Here is a 15,912-nt window from a genome sequence, read left to right as displayed (position 1 = left end):
TTTTTTTATGTTTAGAAAAAGTTACGAGTGTAAAGGATCAGTGCATGCTGCATGCTGATAATACAAATTGGAGTTGAAATTAATTCATAAAGTATCAAATTGTGAAGTTATTCAACGAAAGACAAAGTGTTCTCTCTTGATACCATAAAAAGGAAAGGAGTATCAAAAACCCTCTCCATGGCTGCTCTTTTCTTTTGAAAAATTTCTCAATTTGTTTTATTTATGCTCTGAGCTCTTTCAAGAGATCCAGGAACAGGAGTTTTCAAAAGTTAGCGCCAACATTAAAAGATCAATGTCCTTCGCTTCCTATAAGAATATATGTGAACATATATTTAGTCCCACATTGGTTATTTGCTAGATATATCTTGGGTACTTATATAGCATCAAGAAATCCTAATAATACTTTCAGACTAGTCATTTTGGGTAAGATTCTGAGTTGTGACAACAGTATCAGAGCGAATTCCGGCCCATAACCTATATGAACTAGAAGAAATTGCAGCACAGATCTATTGAGGCTGACTATGAGCCAATCGTGGTATTTGTGCTTAAATTTGAATGGATTTGAATTCTTAACGTGACGAAGACGTCAGAGCTTGAATGGATGAAGTATGTGAGGATCCGTGCGAGTATGCGTTTACCCCACGTTCTTTGATACCCCGCCCAAGATGCTCCAAGAAGCAGTAGATACAAGTCAATATCGCATGTGGCCAAGAACCCATCAGAAGCCATTGAACGTGGCCATGAGTGCAAAAGGCCTATCCAATGCTTAGAAGTAAGAAAAGAACGGGCCGTTGACCTCAGTGTAGTTGAATCCATGAGCCTGTCTTCCACTCAAGCTGGCAAGCAATTGACAGAAGCGCGGCGGTTTCGCTTGATTAGGATCACTGTTTCACAAATCCATTGCCTTACTCGGAACCCAATTTCGTTACTCATGACATAAGCCCAGTAACTCAAATTCATTGAAAGAATCCAAGAGTAAGAGAAGAGACCGATTTCATTTACCTGAGTAATCTCCTATCCTTTGGCTATAAAACTGGTCCCTTCAACCAGTGCATAAAATTAGTTTGACGGAAGCAAATGCTTAATCCCGCTGTCAATCTTTGTGACTGTTATATCCGTGACTTTAAGGTTGTTAGGGCGTGAAAGGAGGCAGAAGATTGTTAGTTTACGCATTAAATATTGTTTGGGGCATGAAGGAGGCAAAAAGATTGTTAATTTACACGTCGAATTAACTTCCTCCTATGTAGATAGAGATCGTCTCAACATTTGCTCATAAGTGGTCCAAAAAATCATCAGACTCAATGTGGACTATTTTGGCCACTACGAGTTAAGCTGGACAAGATTTAGAAACGAGATCCACCATATCAGAAAGCCAAACTTTCGGAGGCCATAACTTAGTCACAGAGCATCCGATTAAAATTATTATTATTATTTTACATCAGACATCTGACTAAGATTATTATTTTTTTATATTAGATAACTTTTTGAAATCTATGACTTAGAGCCCAACCTTATATGGGGTTGAAACAATCCAAAATTTTATTATTTGGATCCTAAAATAAATCGATTAAACTAAAAGTTTTTTTTTTTAATGAAAGATTTTGACCAAACGTACCTCCAAATTCAAGAAGAATAAAGCAAAGTGAGAACAAGCAAAGTTAATATAGAAGTCGAGATATATCTTCTCTAGAATTTTAGTTTTTCATATTTCTTTCTAACTATTTATATTTAGTTTAAAAATTTAGTTTAATTCGAACTAGGAGAGAGATTGTATTAGAATTGTGCAAAAGAATATGTCATTACTTTTATAAATAAAAGCTATGCATCATCAATTATATATATATATATATATATATATATATATATATATTATTTTTATTTTTTAAAATTTTATTTTAAAAGATTTAAATTAAGTGGGTTGAGAGAATTCTATCTCCTCCTCCTCACGGCATCTGATACTGAATTGGGAGAAAACATGGGGGATGTGATGTCGGGAGAAACATGGAGGATGTGATACCAGGGAAACAGGGAACATGCGAAACTTCTTGAACACCATCTTACCAACTCCCAAGCGAGGCTATTATTACATACCTGTACGTAGATACGTAGATGTAATTGTACTGTTAGCTATTACAAAAAATGGTTTCATGCTTTTGCGATTCAATCCCCTTTACTTATTGTGGATTTCAACAGGTAACGTTAAACTCTCGGGAAAAATTAAATCACGTACGCGGCCGGCCACTTAGGCATCTTCCTTGGAGAAAACAAGCAGCGCTTACAATCCGGTGACAGGAGTGATGATGTTCTGTACTCGTCCTCCTCCGCCAACCACCGCAATTGCTACTCCTAACTTGGCTGCATTCTTGTAGTCTGGACGATATGTTCGTCCGAGCACTCCTTCCACGTCCGGCGATAGCCCGAAGAATCTGAACTGCACCTCCAAGTGTACAAAGCAGTCGTCGGACCGTATCTGGTAGTGGTGAATCCTATCATCTTCCTTGGTGACAGGAACCACATTCAGGGACACCTCGGCCATTTCCTTGAGCGTGATCCTAACACTGTTTCTGCTTCCAATCCTCTCCACCATTAGCTTGCCATCATACGACTTCCAGCTAGAGAGGTGGCCTTCTGGGACCTGCAAGAGGTCGCCATCGCAGGTGAAGTTGAGGTGGTCGACGGCGTCATCCCACTGCGCGGCTCGAGTTGCTTCAATGGTGAAGGCATGAGAACCGAACGTGACTCCGAGCGCTTGAATCCAAGTGAAGTCCCGGGTCCTTCCGGCCGGCCGGAGACCAGCAAAGCGGGCGTTAATCTGGAGGCCGGGATCGGAGACGAGGCTGAAGTGCTCGCCTTTCCTCCCGTGGAAGTAGAACACGACGCCGTCGCCGCCAACGAAGCGAGGGTCGCCGCAGCCGGATCCTATTCCATTGCAGCTAGGTTTGGGACCTGGAATTAAGTAGAAAAAGTAAGCTCAAGGTGGAGGTGCAAGCGGAAATATAATGGAAAAGAGAGAAGAAGAAATGTTGAGGCATGCAGGGGATGGTGCAATACTAATGCAGACGGTTTGGCAAATGGGTGAGTCACAGTCGATGGTGCATCTCTTGGCTTTGGGGTTTTTGGGTTGGATGGCCGGGCACTCCGCCGGGCACGGGAACAGCCTCCAAAAGCATGGACTCCTATTGCTTGGGCAGCCCATTATGTCCTGGGCTGATGCCCCTCCCATTTCGATGGCCCCGGCCACAAAGAAGAGGAGCAAAGCAAAGCATTTGCCACTGCTTAGCTTCATCTTCTACCGTGTCTTTCGAGTGCTCGGAACCTTGGGTTGATGAAAGGGTCACTCGATCAGTTAATGGGAGCTTGCCTCTTCTCTTCCATTCTAATTAAAGGCTGAGACTTTGTTGATCGTGAGCTCGGGGTAGGTTAACGTGCCTTGTTCGACCGTTGAAATTTGCCCAGTGAGTATAGAATAGCGTCTTGGACTTTGGGAACCACTTGCGAACCTAGCATTAGATTTTGCTCGTAGGTGCATGTACAGCACTCCATCGTTTGAGGTCTTCTCAACGGTGGACGTACGGAGATAGAAGATGGGTGAGTTTTGACTCCTCACATGGTGAGTTGGCGGAAGCTTTAAATGGAATAATAATAATAATAATAATCATAATATTGTGGGTGACTCATACATATTCAGGATTTATCAAACAAATAACTAATATGGGACTAAATACATATCCGCACGTATCCTCGTATACTACCCTCATTTAATCCCTGACATCTTTGGCAAGCTAATGATCCAAATCCAATTATAAACATCACAATCAGCTCATGGTCGACTCAAATATATTAGTGTTGCAGTGTCCCCTAATCCACATAGATTATGGGTCAGATTCACTCTAATACTATTATGTCACTACACAGGATCTTACCCAAAAATGTTAACTAAAAGATATAATTTGAGTTTCTTAGTTGTTTATAAATATCCAAGATCTACTTAACAAATAATTGATGTAGGACTAATTACACGCCCGCACTGATCCTCACACATTTATTTAGTCCTATATTGGCTATCTACTGGATAGATCTTTAGTATTTATACAGTGCCAAGAAACCCAAAACATACTTTTTGGCTAGCCTTTTTTAAGGTGAGGTCCTGGGTTATTATAAATAATATGAAAGTGAACCTGATCCATAACTCACATGGACTGGGGGATACTATAGCACAGGCCTATTTAGACTGATCCTAAGCTGATTGTAATATTCGCAATTAGATTTATAGTACTCGTGAATAGATTTGAATATATTTGAATATTTAGCCTAACGAAGATGCCAGGGCTTAAATGAGAGAAGTATGTAAGGATCCATGCATGCATATGTTTAGTCCCACATTGGCTATCTACTAGATAGATCTTGAATATTTATATACGGTCAAAAACTAAAATAACATTTTTTGGCTAGTCTTTTTATATGAAATCCTGCATGGTTAAAAATAGTAAATGCTATAAATTTAGCTCTCCAGGGTAAAGACATCCTTCCTGCTGAGGGTAGTCATCCAATCATATGACAAAGTGGACTATTTTGGAGATAAAGACTTGCAGTTATTTTCAGCCGTAACTTTTTCTTTTTTTTTTTGTGGTTCTTTGTTCTACAAACTCCCCCGTTGGAGGTTTTAGTAGCTGCCTATATGAATAACTCTCTTGTGCCCCAATATCTTCCTTTAGGAAGGCAATTCCAGTAATTGACTACTTAAATATTCTCTTATATTAGTGACAAATGGCCAAACATGATTCATTCAAGTATCCCGCATAAATGATTAAATAAATCACAATCAACTTCGTATTTTCAATCATTTAGTACACAAATGATCTGCGATAGATTAATTTTTGAATGTAAACGGCCTTTAAAAGTTAGCTAGTAGGTGATAACACAGTCAATAATGTCTGCACATCATATGTTCAGATACAATTTGCAGATACTCACATGCACTTGAGTGCACATACAAAAGGCATCTTCATATTGAAACCTAAACTGATACAGCCACATTGCCTCCTCCTGTCTTGAGCGATCAGAACAGTGAATGAAGGAAAGAATGAATGAATAAAATAAGCAAGCACTAGGCATTAATACTTCGCGAGAAGACCCAATATCAAAGTTAGGGCCTTGAATTCAGATTGAAAGTCAAACGCTTCTGCTTGCATCCATAAAGAAGCTACTTTCACAAGATGCAATGGGAGCCGCCCATGACGTTTGTATATTTGTGCGGATCAAGTCAATGCTAATTTGTACATTGCTCTTATATTTTATCCACTTCCTCACCAACCTTAGATTAGAGCTTTTCAGATGTTAGCACAAAATTAAAGATTGCCTGTTCTTCACTTTCTTCAGAAACCCGCATGAGAACCACAAGGTCTCACCTAGGTGAAAAGTTGATTGGCTGCATGCAAGCGAGATTCCATTAATGTCAATAAAACACCGTCGCACTCCTAAGGTGGAACATCGAGCCTCCATTCGATGCAATTTGCACCAAAGCTCGATAGTTTCATTATATTCACAAGTCTAATCCCATGCTTGGAAACCCACATCTCAGCATAGATAAAGACCATTGACCTCAAATAAGTTGAATCTGTAAGCTATCGCCCTTATTTGCTTCCACCTAAGAATCAAGGCTGGCAAGCAATTTGATACTCAGGAAGAGATCAAATCTTGGGAAGATTCCATCAAGTTGCTCTGTCAGATCTTGAACTGTGAACATATATAATATATTGGGCTCACCAATCCAAGTACCAAATTCCACTGATAACAATAAGGGTCATCTGCCTTCCAATTGTTATATTTGGGGCCTTCACATGATAATGATCTTCTGCCTAGGAGTCGAAAGCTGCCAAACAATTGGATGTCAAACAAGCAAACCTTGCTGCTTAGGAAGTCCAATGTTCTTTTTAATTTTTCTTTTTTTAAGAAAAATTAACAATTCAGCCTCTATAAGAAGGAAAGACAAGATGCTGGCTCTCATAACTGAGCATTATCTATCCTTTAGCTAAGATTCTGAGCAACCCAACATTAGAAGATGAAGGAAAACGGCATCAAATATACAGCTCTGATGTTCTTCTTTGCAGTCGCCATAGAAATTGGAGGAATCTCAGCTCAAAGCTCCCTGACCTGTAGAAACCGACCAAGCCCGTGCTTCCGCAAGCAGGTTGGATGCCCGAAGGAGTGCCCGGTTGCAAAACCATCGGACCCAAAAGCCAAAGGATGCTTTCTGGACTGCAACTCACCCAAATGTGAGACAGTCTGCCGTGGTATGATCACCTGCTTGACAGTTTCTCACTAGTTCATTTCTGAGTCAACAATTGCCAACAAACTAGAACATATGCATGAAAATTTGTAGCCATGGAGTCCTCACGTCTATTCATACCTTCTTTCTGTTTGTCTACCTTGAGATTACTTGAGAGCACTGTCCATAAATTTATATCTTCATTGCAGGTCGAAAAGCCAATTGCAACGGATTGGGATCTGGCTGCTATGACCCTCGCTTCATTGGCGGCGATGGCATTGTGTTCTACTTCCATGGGAGGAGAGATGAGTACTTCAGTCTGATATCCGACCCCAACCTGCAGATCAATGCACGCTTCATTGGCACCCGGCCTGCTGGAAGGACCCGTGACTTCACGTGGATTCAAGCCCTTAGCATCATGTTCAGTTCGCACGCTTTCACCGTGGAGGCAACTAGAACCGAACGATGGGATGATGCCGTCGACCACCTCCATTTCACATATAATGGAGAGCCCTTGGAAGTCCCAGAAGGCCATCTCTCTGAATGGAAGACAATTGATAAGAAGCTGGCGGTGGAGAGGACTGGAAGCAGAAACAGCATCATGATCACAGTGGAGGGAATTGCAGAGGTTTCGCTAAATGTGGTTCCGGTCACCAAGGAAGATGATAGGATCCACAACTACCACATACCATCTGATGACTGCTTCGCACACTTGGAGGTGCAGCTCAGAATCTTTGGGCTATCTCCGAATGTGGAAGGAGTTCTTGGCCGAACATACCGTCCAAACTTCAATAATACAGCAAAACCAGGGGTAGCAATGTCAGTAGTAGGTGGAGAGGACAAGTACAGGACCTCTTCACTTCTATCCCCAGATTGCAAGCTGTGCTTATTTTCACCTGTGACTGTTAACTAAATGGTGGCACAATATAATGATATCAAGTAGTGAAGTCAATTAAGCACTATAAGAAGCGATCTGAAAGAAATCAAGTTCTTAATGTGGTTTAAGGATTTCTAATTTAACAAAAGTGATATGGTTGGATTTTCACACGTGAAAGAACAACATTTTCATAAGGAGTTTGAATTGTGGCAATTTGGATGGCCATTATTTTATTTGGTTGTAGCAAATAGACTACATGTGATCCTACCAACGAATTCTGCTTGATGAGAGGTAATTAACAAAATTCCAAGGAATCATGTTTTGATATCAAACAGCAAATGATAGAAGCAAAAGTTCCACTAATCTAACTGATACCCATATGACAAATCTCAACTTGAAGCAACATAATAACATAAGCTCTTTATAAAAGAGACATGCTTCATTTTGTAGTCATCAATAAAAGTGAAACCAAAATAACCAGAATATTGATCATAACATTGAATTTTGATTTCTTGAAAGTACTACAAATATGAAGTACAGAGACTAATTAACAATATTTTCTACTATCTCATATTTGTTTCTGAATGCCCAACAGTCAACAGGCATATTAGCCACTCTAAAGACGTCCTATTCTTGAGACATCACTTTTCAAATGAAAATTTCCACCTTAGAAAGAAAGAGCATGTCTCCAAATGATCACAGTTCACTAGACTGAAGTCCCCAAACATAGTATTATTTTTTTCATGTTGGATATTTTGTTGACTTTTGTCCAGCATTTGAGGGCTCGTTTGGTTCGCAGGAAAAGAAGGGGGGAAAGTGTGGTCAACGGGAAAGTAATGAAATGCCTCTTGTTTGGTTGGAGTTTTCAAAGGAGAGAGATGGAAAAGTTGTATTCCCATGGGAATATGATTCCCACATTTCATAGGAAAGTCTTTCCCATGAGAAACATGGAAAAGTTACTTTCCCATGAGGTGGGAATCACTCCTTGTTTATTTTTTCCCAAAAAGACCCTTCAGCATTAAAGAGGCATTAAAGACCTAATTTTTATTAAGGGCATAATAGGAATTATACATAACTTTTCTAGGAAAGTGGATGGTCAACCAAACATAAGCATTTTGGAAATTTGTCACTTTCCCATGGTTAACCAAACATGCCAAAAGTACTTTCCTAGGTATCCTCTTCCTAGGAATCTGATTCCCAGGAATCATATTCCTAAGAGGGAAAATACTTCCCGCGAACCAAACGAGCCCTGAAAGAGTTAGGTGACATATATTACAGCTCCGTGATTCCTACTTGTAAGATCCTGCAGGTCTCAAGGTACATAGCCATGTCTTTAGAAGCATTTACATAAATTTCATTGCTTAGAAACTCATCAGACAAGCTCAAACAAATTTGATGAAGAATAGAAAATATAAAGGACTGGAGCTGATCATTACTGGAATATAGACAAACTATGACATTATTAACAAAATAAAAGGAAGGCCACAAAGAGGGAAATACAGCAAACTATAAGTGTACTACATGTTACTTAAAGATGTAAGGCACAAAACTGAGAAAAACACACAATTATCGTACAAAGCGAGGAACTGTAACAAGTATCATATGATTTCTTTATTATTTGTTTCCACCATCTCACAAATAGGGAACTTCTACAAAATATTAGAATAAGCAGTGCATAATTTAGACCATTTGATCTCCATGAACCATATTAGAAAACTGAACTCATTCAAGCTTACAGCTGCAAATAGCTAGAACAAATAAGGCCACCAAGGCATAACATAAATGAAGTAGGATATGTTACAAACTGAAACAAGAGGCATGAACAAATATTAGCATAAAAGAAATATAAGATAAGACCTTCTTGAACTTAACAAGAGGGCCACATGTTTTTCACGTACATGAATGATCCCATAAAGTCTGAAAACCGCAGCAACTTGATTGAATGCTCATCTTCCCCGTGGATTCACCAGCTGAGAAAATACAGCACTTGTGGTAGCATCTTCAATATCATCATCAGTACCAGTACCTGAGTTTACTCCCTCAACCAAGCTAACGCTGTTATCAAAAGTTTCCATCTGTGGTAGTAGGATACCAGGAATACTCTTTATACTGTTCTCATCTGGGTCGGCAAGTGAGGAGGTCTCCTCAAGCTGGAGAGCATACTCAAGATTCCACAACACATCTCCCATTGTTGGCCTATCAACACCCTGCTCTGCCAGGCATTTCTCAGCTGTATCCCCATATTTCTTAAGGGAAGCCGGATTGATCTTCCCCGCCAATGCCGGGTCCATAATATGTTCCAGCATGCCCTTCTTTTGCCAGCTCATTGCCCACTCTGCTATGTTTACCTGCTCCCTTGGGAGAACAGGGTTGAGTGCTGGCCTTGCACAGAGGACTTCCATCAACACAACACCGAAAGAGTACACATCAGACTTCTCTGTTAGCTGCTGCCTCCGAAAGTACTCAGGGTCGAGGTATCCAAAGCTGCCTTTGACTGCAGTACTAACATGGGTCTGATCTAAAGCTGGGCCAGTCTTTGAAAGACCAAAGTCTGCGACCTTCGCGACAAAATTTTCATCCAAGAGAATGTTGGTGGTCTTCACATCACGGTGGATTATGCTCTGAGCTGCACCAGTGTGGAGGTAATGCAGTCCCCTTGCAGCCCCAATGCAGATCTCAAGACGTTGTCTCCATGAGAGGGATGGAAGGTTGGCACCATAGAGATGGCTCCTTAGTGGCCCATTCGCCATGTACTCGTAGACCAAAATCATCTCAGAGCGCTCGTCACAATAGCCAATAAGTGAGACCAAGTGACGATGCCGGAGTTTGGATAACATCTCAATCTCAGTTTGGAATTCAGCAAGCCCTTGCTCAGACCTGGGGTTCCCCCTCTTGACAGCAACTTTAGTGCCATCTTCCAGCGTCCCCTTATAGACCTTTCCAAAGCCACCCACACCAAGAAGCAAACTCTCATCAAACTTATTCGTTGCATCCATGATCTCCTGAAACATAAAAAGACGACCAAGGTTGGTAGAGGCCAAAGAGATGCAGCTTGCTGTTCCACTCTTCTGAGAAGTTGTTGACACCTTGCTGATTGTGTGGGAGTTTCCATGTAAGGGCATCGGTAACCATGGGTGACTATGGGCTCTAGTTTTCGATCTGCGAACCATGAAACAGCAGTAGCACAATACCATCAAACCAACAGCAGCCACGGATCCCACAACTACTCCAATTATAATTCCGAACTTGTTCTTTCCTGAGGGTGACTCAGGCATAAGATCTTTAACAGCATAGAGTCCATCCAAGCTTTTGACATCATTGCTAATCTTCATAATCTCCAAACCATTCAGGATTGCATTGCTAACGTCAGCCACCGTGTCTGGACCAATGCTCACAGTCATGGTATTTGAACCATTTGAGGAATTCGAGACAAAATCCTTGTAGTACGGCACAGATAGGTCACCCTTTAGAGATGACAAATCCAAACTTGCAATAGCAATGTCCGAATTCACATAAACATTGAAAACCAGTGTGTTCAGAGCCTTACTGACAATATCACAGAAATGGAGGCGGATCAAGTAAAGGAAACTCGGGTCGACGGTGAAGACCCATGTGATGTTGAAGTTCAAGTCTGTTACATTTGCATCTCCCATTGCATCGGCAGTGGCATATACCCATTTTGGTGCTATATCTGCAGTCATCACATCAGGGTACTTTATACTTGCAGGATCTACAGACACATTCACGGCTGAGCTGTTGACGTGGAGGTATTTGCCATCAGTCTGCCAGGTCCTCCCAAGCGAGTCATTCTGAGGAGTGAGCAAAGGGCCCCCCATGTTCAAGCGATACATGGTCTCAAGACCAATCTCAGAGAGACCACTGAAAGGAGCATTTGGTATAGCCAGAGCCTGATCATTGATCAATTCATCAGGAACCGAGATGACTTCGATCCCATTCACAAATGAAACAGAGCCATTCGACGGGATGAAGGTAAGAACCAACAAATCAGAGGTTACATTCACTGAATACTCCTTGAACAAATATGTGAAGTTGGAACTCTTGAAAGTGAAATTGTTCATGAGGACAAACTCATCCGTTGTGACAGTCAATGGGGCTGAGCTCAGGTCATGGCCGGAATTTGGAAGCGGGTAGAAATAGAGGCGGATCCAGTGCCGGCCTGGTTGCCGGATATCAAACTTGTAATAGCCAGGTTCGAAGAAGATGCGGAGGGACTGATATATGGGTGATGGAAGAGCAGAACTGGAGGCGGAAAAGGTACCATCTCCAGAAGTTTTTAGAACAAATGAAGACTGCTGTGAATCAGGAACAAAGACCTCGCCTTGGACCGGGACGTTTTGGGGGAACCACAAGCAAGAAGGTAGTTGTCGGCAGGGGTGAATGCAGCAGAAGAACCACCCAATAAGAAGGTGAAGAAAGCGAGAGGAAAGAGCAAAGAGATCCAGCTCAACAGTTCCATCTCCTTCATCTTCAACACCTACCCAGATGAACAACAAACCAGACTACGATGGATAGATCGCTCAAAGATTTTATTTCCGCAGATATCTAGAATCACCAAATCCACATTCCTCCTAAAAATCCCAAAGTCTCCAGACCTAGCTTCTCGGAAACCTAATCTCTTGCTCAAAATCCTGAAGACAAAGTGAAGAAGTTCCAGAAGTAATACTATAGGAAATGCACCACAAAAGCAGCACTTTTATAAGATTTTGATCCTCGAACTCCTAAATTCCCAAAGCCCAGACTTCTAAAAATATCCAAAACGTTAAATGCCCAGTGTCTAGAAGACACGGCCCAAGAAACCCAAAATTTCTGTTTTTAGACTCGATAAAACTAGGGTTATAACCTGCAATTTACCCAAACTAATCTTCCAAATCAAGAACTACACTTTCTCATCCCGCATTAAAAGAAAACAAGAAAGAAAAAAAAAAACCCAAAAATTAAACTTTTGCAGACAAATCTCAGGGAAGGGAAACTAAATCCAAATGGCACCCTCAAAACTCCAGAAAAACAACCACCAAGCAATGAAAAAAAAGATTCTTTTGGGAGGGGGGACAAGGACAAAACCTCAACCAGCTCAGATCCACAAAGGAGCAGCTCGATCTTTAGAAACAAAATGGGGGCGGCAACGGGATCCTACTTCCAGCTCGAGGATTCACAGCCAGAGAGACAGAAAGGAAAGCAATCAAGATCGGACCTTCGCCCCCGTTCCGTACCCTTCACTTTCTCTCCCGGAGAGAGGCCCAGTTCCACTGCTGCCACAATGAGATTCGAGCAGAATGCACCCCACCACGACGATCCGCTGGTGCTTTTCTTCGACGCCCCAACAGCTCTTTCCAGCCTGTGGCTTTAGGCTGGCAGCCTACAGAGGAGCAATCGGACCCACATTAACCTTTCCACCCAAAAAAAAAACCAATTTTTAGCGAGAACAAGAATAAATAAAGGGGGAAAGATTGACGAACTTTCGAAGGGGCATCGGTGGAGTTCCGACCACAGATGATAATGTGGGCTTGTTTCAGTTCGCCGGAAGGTAGATGAATTGAGAGAGAGAGAGAGAGAAAGAGAGAGAGCGCTTAGGTGTTGTTTAAATACTGGTAACCGCCATGGGAGCTCTGCAAGTGAGCTTTTAGAAGACAAAGGTGGGACTTATTATATTAGCCTTTACCTCTCTGTTTCTTTCTAATGATCGTAGCTAAAAAAACAATAAAAAATTCCCTTTGCTGAAAAAAAAAAGAAAAAAAAATCCAAGAATACAGGGGGAGAGATGGTGATGGGAGATGATTTTTTTTTGGGAGGCGTGCTTTCACGCGGCTTCGAGAAACGAAACTAACGGCGTCTAATGGTGGACCGTTGGCAGGACTGACTAACGGCGCCAGCGTCCGTGAGAGACGGTGGACGTTTTAACTTCATGGTGACACACGGTTTCTTCGGTAAATATATCAAAATTTACTGTTATATATTCATTAAATAAATTTTTATTTTAATATTCTCTATTACTCATTAATTTGGAATAGTATATCTATATGGCTATTTGTATACCTAATTGCAATGTGAAAATAGGTGTTTGAGAAGGGAGAGAGTGCTCATGGAATAGTGCTTCGCGAGAAGTATCTTTCCTGGCCAAAATATTTTTTCTGTAAAATTTATTTTTAAAAATATAATATCTATAAAAATAGTTTTGCATGTTTTATTAATCATAAAAAAGTACATTTCAAAGGAATACCTATTATATTTTTAATAAAAAATTTATTTATAGATTTTGATAGCTCAAGTGTAGTTTTGAAAACTAAAAAAAAAATTTTAATTCGCAACCAACGAAAAAAAAGACTTTGTTATATTCTTCATGTTTTTTTCTAAAAAAAATAAAAATCTTATTTTCCATATAAATCCTACTTTTTTATCTTTATTTTTTTAAAAAAATTGAACTAAATAATTTTTTTTTTTTTTCGATCATACTTTTTTTTTTATCTTCCTATTTTTGTGGACCAAGTGAATCATAAGTGGAATAGGATTAGCTTACGGCAAAGTGCTTTCTAGGATGGCTAATGTTAAAATATTTTTTCGTGTCTCGTGTATACATCTCTGCGCCTCAGATACTTACAATATAAAAATATTAAAAAACAAAAATATAAAAAATATTACAATATCTTCCATCCATAACTCTCATTACTTCAGCATGAAAGAAGTGATCCTGCATGGGCATGATACGGCATTTCTTCAGACAATTAGAGGGATGGAAGCAAAGCGCTTTATCTGCGATCGGTTACCTTTATAAAATTGCATCTAATACTATTATATCTAGATGAGTTCTATTAAAGTTGAATAGTATTATTAAAAAAAATTTGCGAGGGACAAAATCGATGGTGGCCTTTCATGCCAATAAGATTGTAGATTGGATGGCCTCGTATGTGGCCAACCACTATGGAGATACTTATGGGTTGGAGAGGATGAGCTGCTTAGTACATTTAAGATATACTGTATTTTGATTTTTTTGAATGTATTCATACTAAATCTGTATGAATTATTTATTTCAGCTAAAAAAATGATAACTCTAAATGGGTGCATTTGGTTTCTTAGGCTCATGTATGTGGGACTTACATATGCCAACTTGTTAGGGACAATAGCTGGGGCACTCCCTCATTGATTTCTTAGGCTCATGTATATGGCAAGGTATTTTTTAGTGTACGATGGTTGTTGGAGCTCTTTTATGAAGATGAAATGTGGTCTATAGTCATTTGCATGTTATCCGATTTGCAATTAAAGTGCATCTTCAGTTTGGAAGAAGATTTGTTTTTATACTGCAATTATTTATTCTAATATTAATTAGTGAGATGGTGCATTAATTAATGTGCTCCAGGATTTCTGGTTGTCATCTTTACTTTTAGCATGATGGCCGACTTTTGTTCATACTTTTGCATTACAGAGAATTATGGTTAAAGATCTGATACTCCAATGGAAGGAAATAGAATCAACTGGTTACTGCCCAATATTTCTTGAATGAGTTAATGCATAGAGTTATGTCAATTCCAATATCAGTTGGTGAATATGGTGATAGGTTCATTTGGGGTCTGCCTTTTATTCTGACTACCAAAGTATCTGATTTTATTGACCTTTTCTATCCAAACAACCAGTTGAGAACATGGTTTGAGTCTGGAAGCTTGAAGTTCATCCCAAGATTGCTCTATTTATGTGAAAATTAACGGGGCTTCGACTACCATGCGGAGCTTTGTTACATCATCATGGTGATCATATCTCGAGATACTATAAATATATGTATGCCCTGATGTCGAAAAATCTTTGGCTCATGTGATTCTTCAATGCATGGTTGCATCTTAAGTATGGAGACAAGCTCCAATACAAAACTCAACCACTTTTTTGTCACTTTCTATGAAAGAGTTTTTACCTATTGTTTTTTTTTTTTTTTTTGCTGAAAGTTTTTACCTATTGTTCAGTAGAGATTTTTAGTAATGATAAGGAGATGGCTTCTTACATTGCTTATAATATTTGGTTGGTGAGAAATGATTGCATCCTCCAAGGTATAAGATAAAATGCTAGATTAACTCTTCCAAAAGCCTTTATCTAGGCTCATGAATTTTTTTAGATGGTTATTATAGCCAGATCTTTAACAACAGCGGCAATCTTGGGCTCTTCTTTTGCAATCTCTACGTTTTCTAAAGTAACATATTTCTCTTGAGAGCTACCACCCCTCTACCTTTTTAAAATCAATTTTGACGGTAGTATTCTCGAGAAAGGTATTCGAGTTGAGCAAGTTTTGTTATCTAAAGTAGCATTCATACTTTTATAGCTGCAAGTAGTGTTATATTATTTGATACCATATTACTAGTGGCATAATTGCGGGCGGCATAGAAGGAACTGAATTTTGTTGTTTCCATGTTACGGGATTCATGGTTTATTTAGAAGTAATTCTACGACAGTCATCAGATGGCTTTCCGAGCTGCCTCCGATAAAGATAAACTTCATCTTCTTCTACAATATTGCGGGAGACTAATTTGATTTCTACAATCTCTTAAGGTTTCACATATCTATAGAAAAGCTAATTGTACTGCTAACTAGATGGCATCATATGTAGAGAATCATAAGAGACCTACTATTTGATTTGGGCTTTCTCTTCTAATCTTTCAATTTAGTTTTGTAATATTTTATTTCCGAACTCTAGTGGGCGTATCCATTCTCGTTTAATTTAAACATATCATATTTCATTATACACATACCTCTTTATCTTTTCTCATAT

The 15,912-nt window shown here is 39.8% G+C and overlaps 3 protein-coding genes across 3 annotated transcripts; 1 reads left to right on the top strand and 2 right to left on the bottom strand.

Annotated features, from left to right (window-relative positions):
• Positions 1 to 2,034: 2,034 nt before the first annotated feature.
• Positions 2,035 to 3,378, bottom strand: LOC103695811. Its single transcript, XM_008777228.3, has 2 exons — positions 3,052 to 3,378; positions 2,035 to 2,946 (listed from the first exon to the last, which is right to left on the bottom strand). The coding sequence occupies exons 1-2, from the start codon at positions 3,284 to 3,286 to the stop codon at positions 2,276 to 2,278; spliced, it is 906 nt and encodes a 301-aa protein (XP_008775450.2). The 5' UTR covers positions 3,287 to 3,378; the 3' UTR covers positions 2,035 to 2,275.
• Positions 3,379 to 5,984: 2,606 nt separating this feature from the next.
• Positions 5,985 to 12,801, bottom strand: LOC103695805 (receptor-like protein kinase THESEUS 1). Its single transcript, XM_017847031.3, is given in 4 exon segments — positions 5,985 to 7,177; positions 9,044 to 11,505; positions 11,508 to 12,522; positions 12,623 to 12,801. Coding segments are annotated over 2 exon segments (2,538 nt in total). The 5' UTR covers positions 11,632 to 12,522; positions 12,623 to 12,801; the 3' UTR covers positions 5,985 to 7,177; positions 9,044 to 9,091.
• On the top strand, positions 6,036 to 7,336 carry LOC103695806. Its single transcript, XM_008777222.3, has 2 exons — positions 6,036 to 6,293; positions 6,478 to 7,336. Exons 1-2 carry the CDS (start codon positions 6,062 to 6,064, stop codon positions 7,179 to 7,181), a joined length of 936 nt encoding a protein of 311 aa, XP_008775444.2. The 5' UTR covers positions 6,036 to 6,061; the 3' UTR covers positions 7,182 to 7,336.
• Positions 12,802 to 15,912: the final 3,111 nt, after the last annotated feature.

This window comes from Phoenix dactylifera, chromosome 4 (assembly GCF_009389715.1).
Source record: "Phoenix dactylifera cultivar Barhee BC4 chromosome 4, palm_55x_up_171113_PBpolish2nd_filt_p, whole genome shotgun sequence".
Taxonomy (NCBI): Eukaryota; Viridiplantae; Streptophyta; class Magnoliopsida; order Arecales; family Arecaceae; genus Phoenix; species Phoenix dactylifera.
The sequence above is the reverse complement of the archived record's forward strand: the minus strand, read 5'-3'. Positions and strand labels throughout refer to the sequence as shown.

Bases quoted from the DNA above. Each gene is read 5' to 3' on its own strand.
- LOC103695806 (XM_008777222.3), top strand. From the start codon at position 6,062: ATGAAGGAAAACGGCATCAAATATACAGCTCTGATGTTCTTCTTTGCA. The intron at 6,294-6,477 runs GTATGATCACCT...TCTTCATTGCAG, and splicing joins ATGTGAGACAGTCTGCCGTG to GTCGAAAAGCCAATTGCAAC.
- LOC103695811 (XM_008777228.3), bottom strand. From the start codon at position 3,286: ATGAAGCTAAGCAGTGGCAAATGCTTTGCTTTGCTCCTCTTCTTTGTG. The intron at 2,947-3,051 runs GTATTGCACCAT...ACTTAATTCCAG, and splicing joins TTGCCAAACCGTCTGCATTA to GTCCCAAACCTAGCTGCAAT.